This window comes from Dama dama, chromosome 27 (genome assembly GCF_033118175.1).
Source record: "Dama dama isolate Ldn47 chromosome 27, ASM3311817v1, whole genome shotgun sequence".
NCBI classification, from domain to species: Eukaryota; Metazoa; Chordata; class Mammalia; order Artiodactyla; family Cervidae; genus Dama; species Dama dama.
In genome coordinates, this window is record NC_083707.1 from 33,751,950 (window position 1) to 33,771,019 (window position 19,070).

The 19,070-nt window shown below is 42.7% G+C and overlaps 1 protein-coding gene across 1 annotated transcript in view; it reads right to left on the minus strand.

Annotated features, from left to right (window-relative positions):
* Nucleotides 1-19,070, minus strand: part of LAMA3 (laminin subunit alpha 3) — a 246,698-nt gene that overhangs the window by 175,523 nt on the left and 52,105 nt on the right. The window contains exons 3-7 of the mRNA XM_061130933.1: nucleotides 14,494-14,611; nucleotides 13,396-13,514; nucleotides 11,662-11,832; nucleotides 7,677-7,768; nucleotides 2,644-2,759 (exon numbers count right to left, since the gene is read on the minus strand). Of these exons, the coding sequence (XP_060986916.1) occupies nucleotides 2,644-2,759; nucleotides 7,677-7,768; nucleotides 11,662-11,832; nucleotides 13,396-13,514; nucleotides 14,494-14,611 (616 nt within the window). The remainder of the gene's footprint in view (nucleotides 1-2,643; nucleotides 2,760-7,676; nucleotides 7,769-11,661; nucleotides 11,833-13,395; nucleotides 13,515-14,493; nucleotides 14,612-19,070) is intronic.

Sequence of the window (19,070 nt, forward strand, 5' to 3'; positions counted from 1 at the left end):
ATACACTTGAATCAAGAATGACTATACCATGTGCCATCAAAAAGGATGTCAAAGAGTTTTTAATGACATGGGAAAATATTTTTAAATACTAAGTGAAAACGATCCAGATATAAAATTGTATAAAATAATATACTCTTCTGCATTTAAAGTATGTATGAAAAAACACTAGAATACCTAACAAAATATGAATAGTGGATCTCTTAGGGTAATAAAAGTATTAATAATTTTACTTTAAGAAATAATTTCTAAATTATTTACAATTAATATATGATACTTAGCAAATACAGTTAAAACCCACTTAGGATTTTCATCATTACCAAGATGAAAAAGATTTAACACAAGTAAAATTCTTGTTGTCTCTTAGGTAGAATATATATTCACTACATTCCACCTGGATCAAATTTTCTATCTTTCCAGGAATTTGTATATTTTAATCAAGTTCTCAGATAAATCTATTAGGGAAGAAGATTTAGTTAGAATTCCAAATTAACCTGTTTTTTAGGTCTTTATTGAATATGTTACAGCATTGCTTCTGTTTTACGTTTTGGTTTTTTGGCCCTGAGGAATGTGGATCTTAGCTCTCCAACCAGGAATCCAACTGACAGCCCCCTTCATTGGAAGGTGAAGTTTTAACCACTGGACCACCAGGGAAGTCCCCAGTTATCCTGTTTTTAAGAGCTTGAACATTTTCTTATTTTCATTTCCTCAGTGGTGCCATGATTTTTTTAAGCATTTCTATTTACTACATCAGTTATTTCTTCAGAAGTCTTTATTTTGAATTGCAGTAACTCACATGGAATTTAGACAGCATCTAGCAAATATCTTACTAGGTCTGATTTCCATATGCAGCCTGTAATTTTTAGCCATTTTGGCAAGCATAAGAAAGTTAAAAACTTATGAAAGGAAATTATTTAAAAGTCATCACGCATGTTGGAGTAAGCATGTGATTCACTGAGGGGTCCCATTAGTCTGGAAAACAAATCATATGACCAGTGTTGGAGTTTATGTGATAACATTTACTCAATCAAACTATTTTAAACCAGCATCTGAAAGTGGTGGAAGAAAGGACCCCTGATTACTGCTTTTCCCTCTTCCTGGCCCTCTTATCTAGGGATAAGAAGTAGGGGATTCACCTGTTAGCTCTGACTATCAAGTGAGAATGGCCATCCAGGTAACACCCTGGACCTGGAGATCACCTGAGCATTCACCCAGACAGCATCCATACCTTCCAACAAGGTTAGCATCTCTCCAAGCTCGCTTGGAATGCCTCACCAGAAATGCATTCTAAGTAATTCTGCTGGTGACAGAAATCAGTCTTATTTCTTAACAGTTACAAGAATTATTTGGCCAAAATGCTTTCTTACCCATCTAGTTAAAACAACAACAACAAAAAAGTGAAAGTGTTAGTCATTCAGTTGTGTCCAGCTCGTTGTGATCCCATGGACTATAGCCCACCAGACTCCTCCATCCATGGGATTCTCCAAGCAAGAATACTGGAGTGGGTTGCCATTTCCTTCTCCAGGGGATCTTCCTGAACTAGGGATCAAACCCAGGTCTCCTGCACTGCAGGCAGATTCTTTACTGTTTAAGTCACCATGGAAGCCCCCTAGTTCCACAAACCTGGATCCAAACACCTTTTGGTCATTTCATAAAAGCAAATTCATCTTCAGATGCTAAGAATATTCAGCAAAAAATAAGCCACAATCTCCAAAGTCAATAACGACAAGTTAAAAAATGTTTCTAGCAAATGGAATAAATATGTGAATTTCTAAGAAGATGGGTTTAAAAGAAAATCTTTAGTTGGCTGTCATAGGGCTTGTTTGTTAAAATAACACTTTATTTTTTTTTTTTCTTTACACTGTGCCCATAATTAAAAGCAGCCTCTCGCCTTTCTTCCTTCCTTCTCTGGTCCCCTCCACCCTACATCCCCCTCAGTCCTATTCCCTTAGTGCTTCCAGCTCTCTGTTTAGACATCAATCTCACCACCTTCTCTGGATGTCGGTCCTCAAAAAAATCAGGATTCCAATCCAGTATCACATCCTAAGAAATTGTAAGGGTTTAAAATTTAATAGTGGCTGCATCACATTTTAGATTGCTAAAAAGAGAGGCCAATTGTCAAAGCACTCTGCCCAATCTTTGCATACAGTGAATGTTTAATATAGATATTAATGGTCACTATTGTTGCTATTTTTGTTCACATATTTCTATCTGAATTTAGAGTGGGGCACTTTTACCTCCAGTCAGTGAGTTATTCGTTGTGATGGACAGTTCTGACTCCCGAGACTGACATGATCCTGCCCTGGTCACAAGCACAAGAAAAACACTGCCCTCAGTCCTTAGGCAGGCTTCCCAGGTGGCACTGGTGGTAAAGAACCCATCTGCCAATGCAGGAGACATAAGAGACGTGGGTTTGATCCCTGGGTTGGGAAGATTCCCTGGAGGAGGGCATGGCAACCCACTCCAATATTCTTGCCTGGGAAATCCCATGAACAGAGAAGCCTGGTGGGCTACAGTCCATAAAGTCACACAAAGTCAGATACGACTGAAGCGACTGAGCACACATGCATTCAGTCCTCAGGCAGAAATGAGGGAGGGGGTCGTGGGTGGGGCTTTGCGTCCCAGGGTCCCTCCTCCAGGGCTCACCTTCACACTCATTGCTCTGCTTCCCCATGGCGGGCCGCCAGCGTCTCTGATTGTAACCCGTACAACAGCGATCACACGTCTCCCCACAGGTATTGTGCTGGCATTCACACCGAAACCTGGGCATATGACAAAGCAGATCTATTACTGAAAAGTCGTTTTTTTTAATTGAAGATCAGCTGCTCCCAAGTGAAAAACTGAGTCATCATGGTCACCTATGGTACCACTGCGTGACTATGAAAACAAAGCACTTTGCATATGTTATTTCAAATCCCTCTATCCTGCTTAAGAATTCCACTTTACAGGTGGTGACACTAAGATCCACAGATATTTAAATATTTGATCAATGGAGAGCCAGATTTCAAACGGAAGTTTGTCTGACTCCAAACTCCCAGCTCTTCTCTACCACCTTATATAACAACAAATCAACACAGGAGCAAGTGCTGAGGGTACTGAGGTGTGCGGAGTATCAACATTTTCACAAAAATCTAGAGTCGTCTGTGAGATGGGTCAGATTTCTTACTTTCAGCCTGGTGTCTGGCCCGGAGGTACAAAGAATCCAAGAGACAGTCACTTACAACATCTCAGAGGACCCTGCTTGAAGGGTCCAGCTCCAAAAAACAGCTCCATCACTGGGCCAAAGCTCAGAGTACTCAGCAAGGCAACGGGGTAAACCAAAAACCTACTTTCAAAGAACTATTTTGTTGTTTTTCAATTGCTAAATTGTGGCTGGGTCTTTGTGACTCCATAGACTGCAGCATGCCAGGCCTTTCTGTCCTCCATTAGCTCCCAGAGTTTGCTCAAATTCATGTCCATTGAGTCGCTGATGCCATCCAACCATCTCACCCTCTGTCACCCTCTTCTTCTGCCCTCAATCTTTCCCAGCATCAGGGTCTTTTCCAATGACTTGGCTCTTTGTATCAGGTGGCCAAACCATTGGAGCTTCAGCTTCAGCATCAGTCCTTCTGAAGGAGGAAAGACAGAACAGGCTCCATCTTGAAAGCAGGTCTCCATCTTGGGCCAGACTGTGGACTTTGAGGAGCTATATGCCCAGGATCTATGGAAACGACATACCAACTGGAAAAACCAGACCCCTTCGGACGGAAGAGCCCCAGGGCTCGTACCTAGACACTCCATCGCCTAAAAGAATACCCTAATTATCTGTGTAACCGAACAGAATCATAAATTCTATTAAGCTTATTGGGGTATGACCACAGGCCTACTGATAATTGTCCACTGTTAACTACCTAGGCTTAAGGCATACAAATCACAGGTTAACTTTGATTGTATCTTTCTTTTCCTTTGTTCAGACTAGTTTCAGAGAATTTGGGGAGGTGGGTTTGAGCACGTACACTTGCGGTATAAAAGGCTTCCCAAAAACTGGTCAGGGTCCTTGGCTAAGAGAAGACTCTGACTTGGGCCCGCCGGTGTAATAAACTGCACTCCACTATCGGCATTGTCCTTCTGAGTGAGTTTGTTTCCCGGAACGCATGGCTACAATACTTCCAACGAATATTCAGGGTTGAATCGACTGGTTTGCTCTCCTTGCAGTCCAAGGGACTCTCAAGAGTTCTCCAGCACAATTTGAAAGCATCAGTTCTTTGGTGCTCAGCCTTCTTTATGGCACAACTTTCACATCCATCCATGATTACTGGAAAAACCATAGCTTTGACTATACGAAACTTTGTTGGCAAAGGGATGTGTTGTCTGCTTTTTTTTTAAATGTATCTGCTTTTTAATATGCTGCCTAGGTTTGTCATAGCTTTTCCACTATAGACATGCCTTAAAATGTTTCTAGGCTTAAATGCCAAAGTCGTGGCACTGAATTAGAACTCTAAGCTCTGAGCTTCCATTCATCTGTGCTTGAAAGAGGATTCAAAACAGAGTCTAAGAAAACTCTTGGCTGTGCCCATGGGGATCCCATTAATCCTTCCCAGGGGAGATGGGAAGGTTACTCTCCTAAGAAAAGGTGTCATCCCTTTCCCAACTCAGCTGCCTGATAAAGCAGATGGACACAGATTTAACTGGCAGCACAGAATAGCTGGAGTCCAAATGGGTTTTGGTCAGAGACGCACTTTCAACTCATTGCCAATGAGGTATTTGCTTAAGCTGGACTGAACAAATATTTAGGGGAAACTGTTTAAAGAACATACAGTCTTATTATTCTTTTTTTCTTTTTTCTTTTTCTGGAGGGGAAGTTTATTGTGGAGTCCAAGTACTCTCTCTCCTTTTTAAAAAAATATTTATTTATTTTTGGCAGCGGTGGGTCTTCACTGTTGTGTGTAGGCTTTTCTCTAGTGCTGGCGAGCGGGGGCTACTCTTCATTGCAGTGCTCAGGCTTCTCATTGCAGCGGCTTCTCTTGTTGAAGCTCCCAAGCTCTAGAGTGAAGGCTCAGCAGCCGAGATGCACAGGCTTATTTGCTCCTCGGCACATGGAATCTTCCCTGACCAGGGATCGAACCTGTGTCCCCTGCATTGACAGGCGGATTCTTTACCATTGGACCACCAGCGAAGTGCCCAATGACTCTTACAGGGAGATCCATATTGAGCACAGAAAAAGAAAAGAGAGCTGGGAACCTGTCTGAATCATATCATCACCCCCAAATAATTGCTTTTGCTGATTCTCTCTCAGCCCAAGCTGATGACTAATGTAGAAAATTTATCCCTGTGCCTGTTGGAAGGATGTTACTGAATATGTTGTTGACTGGAGAATCCTCTTCATGACCACTCCATCCACCTCCAGGTCGATGTCTCATCAGGCCCTGGTGTCAACATTCACCTTCTCCTATACAACTGATACTTTTAAGATTATGATCATAGTGAAATATTAAACTGAGCAGGTTTCCCTTTTTGAGTTGACTGCTAGGAAGCTCAGAATTAAACCCATGGCCCTTCCACATTTCTGGACATCAAAGTCAGCCTAGTACCCAGGCTTGATTAAAGTCCTCTTTTGCCTTGCCATGGGTTCTACTTGATTGCTCATTGCCCAGCCGTGGCTCCCTCCATTAGGTCATTGAATCCCCTTGAACAGAAGACTTTTTTCCTATCCATAGAGGGTTCCATGAATCATCTGGGCAGGTCAGCCTGTTGGGCAGAAGCCAACCAGCAGATGGGGAGGCAGGGCAGTTGTGCTAATGTAGACCGGTGACACCCTGAGCCTTTCACTGAGGGATGGAGAGATATTTTGTCCAACGACACATGCTGGGAGCAATTCACTGCAGAGTGCAGAACCCCCGCAGGTCTGCCAAGGCCACAGGGCCAAATGGGAAGCTGAGCCTCTCTCCAATGACTTCTCCTCCTCTCCCACAGGGCACTACTTTGTCTCAGGCTCAGAGGCCTACAGTGAACTCTTTTCTCCTTCTCTTCCAACTCCGGACTTCCCTGATCCGGCTTCTAGTGCCTGAGGGCCCAACCATTCAGGAGGTTACATGGCAAGGATATTTAATCATTAATAAGCAAACCCTTACTGATTAAGGACCGGTCAGTTGACAGATTCACAGTGCTATCTCAGAGAGTACCACCTGACCCCTGAAGGGGGGCTCATAGCATTAGAGATTGCTTCAAGTTGGACAGAAGGGCATCACCAACTTACCACATATGCTGGTAGCTGGCACCTCTGCCCAAACCTGTAGCTAGGCCTTACAATGCACAAACTTGAATTTGCCTAACAGGAAAATGTACCCCTGGTAAATGCTGCTATGGGGAATTGAACACTTTAAATTAAAACACTGAGAGACAAACATTACTCTATATAGCATCTGGTCATTTCCAGTCCTTCAGAGTATCCTTCTAGAAGTGATAATGTGAGTGCATACAATTGCACAGAGACACAGTTTTGATCTCTTGATTGGGAAGATCCCCTGGAGGAGGAAATGGCAACCCACTCCAGTCTTCTTGCCTGAAAAATACCATGAACAGAGGAGCCGGGTGGGCTATAGTCCATGGGGTCACAAAGAGCTGGACATGACTGAGCACACCTGGCAACACTTACACACATACTGCAGAACAGTACATACAACACTCACACATACAACTGCAGAACACAATATTAGAGGTACACACATCTTGTTACATGTGAAATACGCCTCAATGAAAAGCAAAACAGTTACACTGACGTTCATAGCAGAATTATTCACAACAGATAAAAGGTGGCAGTGACCTGCGTCCATCAACAGATGAACGGGTAAGCAAAATGCAGTGCATACATAATGAAATATTATTCAGTCTTAAAAAGGAAGGAAATTCTGACACATGCAATGAGGACATCATACTAAGTGAAATAAACCAGTCACAAAGAGACAATGTTGTGTCTTCTATGAGACACTCAGAGTAGACAAATTCATAGACAGAAAGTAGAACGGTGTTGCCAGGGTTGTGAGAGGAAAGAATGCAGATGTGTTGTTTAGTGCGTAAAGAGTCTCAGTTCTGCAAGATAACAAGAGTTCTGGAGGTTGGCTGCACAACTATGAATGTACTGAAAACCAATGAACTTAAACCACCCCCACTTAAGAATGGTTAAGGTGGTAAACTTTAAATGTATTTTCATGTCCGACTCTTTGTGACCCCATGGGCTGTAGCCTACCAGGCTCCTCTGTCCATGAGATTTTCCAGGCCATTTCCTTTTCCAGGGGATTTTCCGACCCAGGATCGAACCCGGGTCTCCTACATTGTGGGCAGATGCTTTACCATCTGAGCCACCAGGGAAACCACTTAAGAATGGTTAAGATGGTAAACTTTATATGTATTTTACCACAACTTTAAAGATGAAAAGGGATTTGAAAACATACACCAAGGATGACAAACATTTCTCCTGCCAACTGTACTCAATTGTCTGTGGCTGCCTGGGGCACCGTCTGGAGCGGGGTTGGGAAAGGGGGTGTTGGGATGGAGGAGAGGAAACACACACATCATCTTCACATTGACGTTGAAACATTCCTGTTGAGGGAAGGAACTTAGAAGTATTTAATAGGATGTCAACACCACTGAAACAATTAGACATTCACAGAAAGTTAAAAAAATTTATACAAGGGACTCACAGTTTCTCAGGATTGTTTGCATTGCACACTTCAGCATGGCCGTTGCAAACACACCGCCCACCGATGCTGATATCCTTTATGCTGTAATAATACTACAGAGCAGAAAACAGAACATGTCAGTTTTACTAAGCCCCGACATAGACTTTACTAATCTTTAACGCACACCTGTACTGACCCTCTTCCCCTCCCTCCTGCCTCCTAAGCCTCCCTCAGCACAAAAGGGAGCCACGTTTGGATGTAACTTTTCTTACAAAAGAAATACATCCCCCAATCAAATGTAATAGCACCCTGCTGAATCTGTCCATTTTTAAAAATAAAATACCCTGGTGGTCCAGTGCTTAAGACTCCGTGCAGCCAATTCAGGGAACGTGGGTTCAACCCCTGGTCACGGAACTAAGATCTCACATGACATGTGGTCAAAAGACAAAAAAATAAAAATAAAAATAGATAAATAAAATGGTACAGCTGTCACAACTAACGACTATACTTGTTACATTATAAAAAATAATTGAGACTTCCCTGGCAGTCCAGTGGTTAAGCCTTCGCCTTCCAATGCAGGGGACGTGAGTTCAATCCCAGGTTGAGGAACTAAGATCCCACATGTCACGTGGTCAAAAGACAAAACAATTAAAATAAATGAAAAAAATGGTATAGTGCTCACAACTAATGATCAAAAATTGTTACATTATAAAAAATAATTGGGACTTCCCTGGTAGTCCAGTGGTTAAGGCTTCGCCTTCCAATGCAGAGGGCACAGGTTTGATCCCTGATTGGTTGGGGAGCTAAGACTCCACATGCTTCACAGCCGAAAAGCCAAAACATAAAACAGAAACAATACTGTAACGAATTTACTAAAGACTTTAAAAATGGTCCACATTAAAAAAAGTTTTTTTAATAAAACTAAACTTTAAAAAGTTTTTAATTAAATGCTTTAAATGCATGAAGAGCAATTACCTTGGAAAAGAAATTACCCTATAGCTTTTGGGGAAAGGATTGCCTGCTTCCTAGCTTCTCTCTCTTTTTTTAATGTCAAGCTGAATTCCATAGTGCACAATATATTGCACATTATCTATTTACCAAAAACATAATTTTTGTATCAAACATATGGCACCAACTGTGTGCAGGTTCCAGGAAAGGAGAACAATATTCACCAAGATGGATTAGATGCAGCACTGAGGCTGGCAGGGCCCACCAGCAGCTGTAGATGTCCGCCTGCCTGTGGCAGGGTGAATAAAGCCACAGGCAGAAGTTTAAGCTCCAAATGGCCAGACAGCTGCAGACCCAGCTGAGGCTCATCCCCTAAACCAGTCCAGCCACATGGGTGGCCGTCTCATGGACAGGGCACGTCTCCAGCATGGCGGGAGTCTCTCCACTCGTGACAATGGGTGGCACCATCTGCCAGCTCCCTTCCTTCCCTTGGCCGGAGAAGCATAGGATTCAGTATGGAATTTGGGGGTCACGGGTGTAAAATAATCTTTCTCACTGAGGTGATGTCATCAGTGAATATATCTGTCAGGGAGGAAGTCTTTGAACTCACAAGGACAAGAGGGGCTTTGTACCTGTTAGCTGTCGCTGAGGTTAGTCTCTAAACCTCCCCGCTCACTCCAAGTTAGGGTTCTGTTCCCATCTCCTCACTAAAAGTTTCGAGGTGTCTTCGCTTCTTGGCAATGTCTTACTTAGTCTGAAGACATTAACAGCCCTTCTTGTCAATACAGATAAATGCAGCATTGGAGAGCTTTCTCAGACAAGAGCACACTCAGAAGCTTTCACCACATTAGTTTCTCTCTGCACACGGGTTAGGGCAGCAACGGCAAGAGGGAAGCCCGCCATCTGCCTTCACTCAGCTGCACACGTCATACGTGTAACAGGACAGCTGGTATTCTGGGCTCCTCGACTTAAAGAAGCAACCTAGACTGGGGGAGAGGGGATTATATATGTGGTGCACGCCATACAAAATTGCTTAGTAGGTTCATTTGTACCATTTTTCTAGGTTCCACATGTATGTGTTAATACACAATATTTGTTTTTCTCTTTCTGACTTACTTCACGCTGTATGACAAAGTCTAGACCCATCCACATCTCTACAAATGACCCAGTTTTGTTCCTTTTTACGGCTGAGTAATACTCCATTGTATACATGTACCACATCTTCTCTATCCATTCATCTGTCCATGGACTTTTGGAATAGAGACGCCAATGTAGACAACAGACATGTGGACACAGCGTGGGAACGGGAGGGTGGGAAGAATTTGGAGAGTAGGACTGACATATACATACTACTGTGTAAAACATAGCTAGTGGGAAGCTGCTGTATACCAGGGGACTCAACTTAGTGCTCTGTGATGACCTAGAGGGGCGGGATGGGGGAGGGAGGGAGGCCGAGAGGAAGGGGTATATGTACACATACAGTGGATTAATTTCATTGTACAGCAGAAACCAACACAATACAGTAAACCAATTACACTCCATTAAAAATTACTTAATAGAGAAGACTACATTCATGTAAGTGAAAAGAAATCTACATACATATGAGTATCCTTGCAACCCTCAGAAAGACAAAAAAAAAAAAAATGTGGTGAGGACATTTGTGGTGAGGCTTCAAATATAGAGGAAAGGAAACCCAGTCTGGCTACAGTTGATCAGAAAGCCTGGGATTCCCTTGTAAATTCCACGCCCGGATCCAGTTGTAATTCCCACGTACTGCAGCTCAGAGGTAGCTAAGAGGGCTGAAATTGTAGGAAACAGGCCACCCACACTCCAGAGGACTGGCCTTTTGGAAAAACGCTAAAAACTGTAGCGAAACTTGAGTTTTCTCTTCCCCTTCCTTTCCCAGCTCTCTCACTTACCTACCTAAGAAGCCAGACTGTATAAAATAGAGCTGGCATCTTCCATTCACCCTCCCAAGTCCACCACGCATCCCTCTCCACCCTGCCCTTTGCCCAGGGGCTGAACTTTGTGGGATGACAAGGGTCTCTTTTCCTTCGGGGATCAGAGGATGGGAGGAGAATGAACTAGGGATAGTTATTCTGCTGGTACCCTCTGTGCCCAGGAGTCAGGGGACTGTCCTGACATTCAGGGTGAGGGATGGCCACCTCACACTAGCAGAGAGCACTGATGCTCACCAATGCCTGCACACCTTGCTTTTCTCCATTGCATCATCCAGCCTTCTGCATCTCCAGGGGTCCCACAGCCAGTTCCTGCCAATGGCAGTGAGCCGGCTGGTGAGGAGACTCGTCCTCCTTCTGCTCTCTTTTCCCTCGTCAGCTGACCAATTGCAGGGAATGCAAGGAGGACCTGGGGTCCGACATCCTGGGATGGCTGCGGCTCTACACAGAAAGAGCCTGGGTCCCTGAATAGCCATGTGGAGCTGATCCCATCTGCTGACCCCACATCAGACTGTGACATGAGCAAAAACCAAACCTTTATTGTATTCATTTCTGACACTTGGGGACTATTTGTTATAACAGCAGACCAATACCAGGATGGCTGTCATCTTTCACTTTTCATCTCCTTTGAATACGATGATTTGTCTTTAACAGCCAAACTTCTAAACTACATCTCATATTTCAGACAAGAACAGCTCCTACGCCTCTGACATTACTGGCTGCAAAGTTTACTTGAAAGCACAGATGTAGTGAACACACATACGAACATCCAAGGGGGAAGGGGATGTTTGGGATTGACATATATATACTACTATGTGTAAAATAGGGAAGTATGAGAACTACTGTAGCACGCAGGGAACATTACTCAATGCCCTGTGATGACCTAAATAGGAAGGAAATCTAAAAAAGAGGGGATTGTGTACATAGAAAACTGATCCACTTGGGTCAGTTCTGCACAGCGGAAACTAACATAATAAAGAAACTAAACTCCAATTTGAAAAAAAAAAAAAAAAAAAGCTTAGTTGAAAGAGTTGGAGGCAATGAATTCAACAAGCAAAGTACCAAAAGCTGCTGTCCTGGCAGTGAAGAGCACCACTTACCCGCCGGGTGACAGTTGGATCTCTCTGCGCTTTGGAGATGAGGTGTCCAAGAAGGGTGTTGGTTCGGAGAAAACGCAGGCGGATGTTTGTGGCCTTGGTGAACTCCCTCAGGGCATGAGAGAAAGTAAAATTTTTCGCACCTGGTCGACCATTTATCAAGGACACCACAACCTAAAAGGGTCACCACACACACACATAGAGGAGAAAAAAGGTCCTTTTATTAAAGACTTGCCAGGTGCCCTTCCGAGGTGGCGCTAGTGGTAAAGAACCTGCCTGCCAATGCAGGAGATTACAAGAGATGCAGGTTCAATCCCTGGGTCGGGAAGATTCCCTGGAGGAGGGCATGGCAACCCACTCCAGGATTCTTGCCTGGAAAATCCCATGGACAGAGGAGCCTGGTGGGCTACAGTCCACAAAGAGTCAGACATGACTGAAGTGATTTAGCACACACACAACTAAAGCTCCAAAACTCTTGGTTTCTTTGAGTCATTCAATGTTTAAAAACATGGGTTCTTGGGTTTTGTAAATCATTTCCATTCACAAACCATTTGCTGTATCCATGTTGTGGAGCTATAAACACTATGAGATGTTGAAAGTATAATGTTAAAATCTATGAATATAAGGAAACAATTTTTGTCAAGCTGCATCAAAGAAAGGAGGCTAAAGTAATCTAAAAACCTAAATGACGTTGAAAAAAGGAAGTCTCCGGATATAAATAGTGAAGGGGACAAAGAAATCTATTCAAAACCCAGGTTTTGCTTTTATTTTTTTATATTTTAAAATTTCTCTATTTATGACCACACTGCTTCTTGGTTGCTGTACATGGGCTTTCTCTAGTTGCAGTGAGCGAGGGCTACTCTCTAGCTGTGTTGTGAGGGCTTCTCATTGCAGTAGCTTCTCTTGTTGCGATGCACACGCTCTGCAGTGTGGGCTCAGGAGTTTCAGCACACAGGCTTAGTTGCCCTGAAGCATGTGAAATCTTCCCAGACCAGAGATCACACCCATGTCTCCTGCATTGACAAGTGAATTCTTTCCCACTGGACCACCCAAATTTTGTTTTAAAGCTTGAGGAGATGAAGTCCAAGTCCCAAGCACTTATTAAGATGTGAACCACTGATCCGTCACTGGAAGATACTGGATACAGCTGCTCAAGAAAGATCTCCCTACCTAAGAAGAATGAGATTGGCGCCCTTTAAAGACACTCACTTGAAACTCACTCCATGGAATTCTTCTCTGATTCCCACCACACTGTTTTCTCATCTTCCCTAACAAGAGCCTGGCTGACTTCATAAGGAACACAGGCAACCCTCCCCAACAAATGACACCGATCCTGCCAAAAAGGATCAGGGTTAGCTCTGCCTCCACCCCTTCATCCCCCTACTCCCATGGGAGATAAGGTGTTTGTGAAGCAGTGGGAGGGGTCTTTACCGCAATCACCAGTGATCCACTTTTTAAATATTCCAACAGAAAACAGAGTTTAAGACCTATGGGTCTTAGATTCAGAATCCTGACTTCCCAAGAAAAATCAAAGATCTCAAATAGAATTTCCAATGTTAATTATAGTTCAATTAAAAAAAAAAAAGAATTTCCAGCAACTCAATCTGGGCATCTTCAACGTGGTTTCTTTCTGTCAACGTTAGATTTCCTTGAAAATGCAAGTTTCACAATTATAAAAAACGTGCATCTTCATGTTTATTTAAGTCTTATCTCTCAAGGCCTCCCAAAGCTACTTACCTCACCATTTTCCAATGGCACAATTCGGGAATATTCTGTAGTACAAAGTACATCATCATCTCGGGTGATAGCCCTGTTTGCTTCCTGCCCAAATTGTTCCAAACAGTCTACTTTAGAATCTAGGAAGGAAACGTTAATATTGTACAATAAAATATGTCCTCTTTTAAATTTCTTAAGAAATCTTATGTTTCCTTAAGAAAACACACAAAAAGAGAAAGATCAGAGAAGCATTTAAGATATTTAGATGGAATCTTAGAATGAAATTCTTAATTCATAAAGAAAAACCAAGCCATTTTAGGCCACTTAAATGCTGGTCACTGAAAGCCCTGTTGCAACTTTCAACAGGAATAGTCTGAAGATTTCATTCTAAATCTTCACTCTTTCTTAGACAAGTTTACCCTCTAAGGAGCATTCCCGGAAAACTCAATGCCTTTATAGCAAGTGTCTGGTCCACTTCAATTAATTGTTCAGAGACTCAGACATTCTTCATTAGTGAAGATGACAAGGTCAAAGTAAGTAACGTGAAAAGGCAGGATCCATAAAGATGGAACTTACTTCCTAGTTCTACATAAAAGGAAATGGAATGAAGCTCTGGCCCAATATATACACTGCGTTACATGCATGCTAAGTCACTTCATTTGTGCCCCAAGTCTTTGCAACCCCATGGACTGCAGCCCACCAGGCCCCTCTGTCCATGGGATTCTTCAGGCAAGAATACTGGAGTGGGTTACCATGCCCTCCTCCAGGGGATCTTCGTAACCCAGGGATCAAACCCGCACGTCTTATGTTTCCTGCATTGGCAGGCAAGCTCCCTACCACAAGCGCCACCTGGGAAGCCCTATAGATACACTGCTTCCCCCTGAATAGTAGCAAGTACCATTATCATAAGAGGTGTTTCAACCCCAGTTATACATGTGTATCCCTGGTACTCCGGCACACATGCTTGAGAAACGGAAGTTCCGAGGGTAAGCTACAAAGTTAAAACAGATCAGTCCCTGACGCCCCACACTGAAAGGTTAACTTTCTAGTTAAACCCCCAGTCTTGATCTGCTGCAAATAATTCAAACCTCTCATAACATGGTAGGCAAGACTACTTACGAGCAAAATATTGCCAAGGTGAATAGGTGCTTCCAAAGTCAACAGATCTTTCCAAGACCCAAAGATCAGGGCGAGGAGAATTTGCAAATTTGATTAAAACATAGGCCACCTGGAAAAGCTGATAGAGCAAAAGATAAACAGTTATTCAACTCACCCTGTCTATCCAAACCCTCCACCATCTCTATGGGATGCTGGTTCCCAAGCTGATACATCTAGCCATGCCCCTCCCGAGATCCAGGTCCCGTTTCTAACTGCCAACTGGACCTCTCTAGCTTAATATTTTCATACCCCAAGTTATCGTTTTTCTTCCTCCACTTAATCTAGACATTAATCTTTGTCACATCTTAATCATTATACCCTTGAATTTCAACCAGCCTACACAGCATCTTCAAGTCTGTACATTCTGAGATGTCTGATGTCCAACAACACTCATCATGTGATAAGCTCTTCCAAGACCTGGAGAAGACAGTACAGCCCTAAGTGTCTCCCAGGAGTGACATGACCCTGATCCAGGTCTTGGAGAGCTCATGGCTGCAAGATGAGACCTGAGCAGCTGCATGGTAGAGAGGAGCATCTCCGACTCCTGTGTCATCTCCACTCATCACCTCTTCTCCTGATTTCTCTCCCTCTCATTGATTTTCTTGTTCATCCTCACCACTCTTTGCCCACGGCCAGGACGACGCCAAGGTATGAAAGAGATGAAGTGCAGCATTGGTCCAGATTCTTTAGCCTCCCACCCTGGAATCCCAGCACGCCTTAGTGATGGACCCCAGGAGTCCTTGCAAGCTACTCCTGCTCCTTCCCTCAAACTCATCTGGCTTGCCTGTGAACCCTGAGAATCTATGTGTTTATCAAAAAGCCTAGAATGACAAGGAATAGGGGTGTTAAACAAATATGCTAACATGTTAATGAGTGAGGATTATCCCCACCCTCCATACTCCTCAATACCAGGGGACAGATTCAACAGTGACTTTGAGAAGAGAACTCTGCCAGCCCTATTTGATAAAGAAAATTTATTTAGCAGGCGAATGGACCTTCTAGAATCAGGCAAATTGATGAGGACATAAATGCAACAAGGCTTCAAGTGCAAGAGAACAGGAAAGATTTGGGCTTAGATATTAAAAAAAAAACAGCCTAGCAATCTCCATATATTAATCCTTTGATGCGTATGGATTTATTATTTTGGTATAGCTGCATCTTAATAGGAGCATGACCATGGACAAGATTACCACCATTCAGCCTTGCTTTTCTCATCTCCTAAACAATTATGATTTTCTCATGGGTTCGTGCAGGGAGTGAATAGGACACCATAAAGCACTCAGCACTGTGGCTTTCTGGAGTGGGCTTCCACAACCAACAACTGAATGGACCACGAAACTGGACCACTAGTTTTCAAGTCCTAACTTCACCACTGATTAACTGTGTGAACTTGAACAGGAAAAAATAAAAACAGGACTCTGCCACCTTATTAACTATCCCAGTAGAGATATTTCAATAATGAGTTCAACTAGTTAGAGAGAGAGGCAGTTTCAGTACTCAGACCCTGTGGGGCCCTTTTACTCCTTTGGGGGGGGGGGGGTGGGGCGGGTGGCAAAAAACAAAGGATTTCATTTTTATATTGTCCACATACAATAGTACGGTAGGTGTCATTTTTTTTTTAAGTCTCAGAACTAGTAGCTAATTGTAAATGTTCTAAACTCAATGTCAAAGCCAAAATTTTTAGGATAATGATTCTCAAATTTTAGTCTCAGAACATCTTAACATTTTAAAAATTACTGAGGACCTCAAAAAGTTTTTCTTTAACTGGGATATGTCTATTAATTAATAAGGACCATATTAAAAATTAAAGCTGAGAAAATTTTAAAATATTTATTACTAATTCATTTAAAATGATAAACCATTACATGTTAACATAAATATCATATTTTATGAAAAATACCATATATTTTTCAAAACAAAAAATTATAGTGAGAACAGTGGCTTTGATTTACATTTTTAAGATCTCTTTGAATATCTGCCTTCATAGAAGACAGCTGGATTCTCATATTTGTTGTAATATGTTTTGGCTGAAGTACTGGAAGAAAATTTGGCCTCCCACAGATCTGTAATAGGAAAAAGGACCTCCTAGCTTGGGGACCTCTCTGAAAGGTCTCAGGAACGACACAGGTTCTCAACTGCACTTTGAGAATGACTGCTCTTGGTCACAGAGATTATCCTTCACTCTAAGATGTCCAATTTCTTACTTCTCTGTGGAAGGAAGAACTGTCATACAAATTATAGAAATCCTAAATTCAGTCGGTTTAGTCCCAAACACTTGTTCTTTGATGTTGGAAAATCTGCTTCCCTGGGTTCAGATTAACATTCTCAGATTGTCTACCCATCCTTGGAAAAAATGATCCAGTGTGATGGAGAAAAACTAATTCAGAATGGTAAGGTACTCTAAAAACCATAAAACAATCCCTAAAGATAGGAGAAATAAATCCCAGAAGACAGGCACCATTATTACATACTGAAGGAATTCATAGGAAATCTGAGAACTCCCAGTTTGAAGAATCAGAACAGATATATTTCCCTTAAAAACTACACAGCTTGGGACTTCCCTGGTGGTTCAGTGGTTAGGACTCCGTGCTGCCAATGCAGGGAGTAGGGGTTTGATCCCTGGTCTGAGAACTAACATCCCACTTGCCATGCAGCACAACCAAACAAAAAAAGCGGCACATCTCTCTTAGATCACATTAAAAGAAGACTGCTTTCAGATATATGAGAAAGAGAGAATACAAATGAAACATTTCAGGATAGAATAATCATTTAAACGTTCTTAATCTCTTCCATGAAAATTCTATAATCATAGCATGCCCCCTAAGACCCCATTTATTTAATAGTGTATGATTTAATGGTTACTATATTCTAGGTATCACATATGTTAAGCATCTCACAAATATTCTCACAATAAAAGTGAAACTTCATTCATTCCACTTTCCATATGAGGAAAGTGTGACTCTGAGAGGTGAAGCAACTTGCCCATGTTTGGCAGGTGTAAAAATCCAGCACTTTTGTATATTCTACTCACTGATAATTAGCAATGCCACCAATCCTCATATTTGATCTGTTTCATCCTGGGGGAAATAACTGTCAAAGAAGCTCTAAACATCATTATTTCCAAATAGGCTAAGATTCCATTATAGGGAGCCTGGAGGTAGGGAGCTATGTGATCATACATCTTGATGGATATTTGAGTGCATTGGTTTTCCAAAGCTGCACTTTCTGCTACCACAAATTCTCATCAACGAAACAGCCTCAGTGGTTCAGAGGGAATCTCTTTGTTTTGCTTCATCCTACTCTGAGATAATGCGTGATTCCTTGAAAGCAGCATAGCATTTAAACATCCGACATTGAGGGAATTCCCTAGCTGTCCAGTGGTTAAGACTCTGATCTGCCAATGCAGGGAGCATGGGTTTTATCCCTAGTCAAGAAACTAAGAACTATAAGGGCTTCCCTCATAGCTCAGTTGGTAAAGAATCTGCCTGCAACACAAGAAGACCAGGGTTCGATTCCTGGGTCGGAAAGATCCTCTGGAAAAGGAAATGGCAACCCACTCCAGTATTCTTGCCTGGAGAATCCATGGACAGAGGAGCTTAGCAGGCTATAGTCCATTGGATTGCAAGAGTCGGACATGACTTAGCAACTAAACCACCACCACCACCAAGGTACTAAGATTCCACACGCTGAGTGGTGCAGCCATAAGATTTTTTAAAATAAAAATTAAAAAATCCCACATCTAGCAGCAAGGGAAGACATACCACAGCATTCCCTGAGCCCTCATGCGGATCTAGTGTAATAAGTCCTGGGATTCCACCACATACCAAACAGGACTTTCCACTCCAAATGTTTCCCTTCCATTTTTGCCTTAGGCACTTAACCCTGAGATGCCTCAGCACCAGTTTCTGTGCCCAGACACTGGGAGGCCCCATTTCATTCTTCCTGAGTCCATCTGCACTGACGGACTCTTGCTTCCCTCTCCCCACCACTGCGGTTCATCTTGCAGTGGCTTCCTGCCAAGCTCTCCTGCGTGGCCGCCAGCTTCCCCTGAACGTACAGATTCAAGATGGCACTGGGAGGCAGCCTCCAGAGTGGGTTCACGGTGGGTTCACGTGTGTTAAGCCAACAGGTAATGGACTTATTCTCTTCTACTTGACAGTTTTAAATGTTGTGGCTTCTAAATGGCTCCTTCTGTTAACCCGAGTTATCATATGTTTGCTCTTTGATCACTCAAAATACTTCAAAGCAGCAGGAGCAACACTTGAGACTCACGGATGTAAAGGAGGGCCCTTGGTGAAACGAGAAAGTGCCAGGCTATGGAGTCACTCGAAGCAGAAAAGAGAAGGTCACTTTGTCCATTTTTGAAGAAATAACATTTGGGAGATAAAGTAAAGAGGGAAAAGTAACCGAGAAGGATTGAGTTGTCATTCTTTCTCCATGTGCTTATGAGACAAGCTAAGATGGCTTGAACATTGCTGATGAGCATTTAGGCAGAGGTACAAAGTAGTCTATTAAATAAAGTTTTTAAAAATATATCT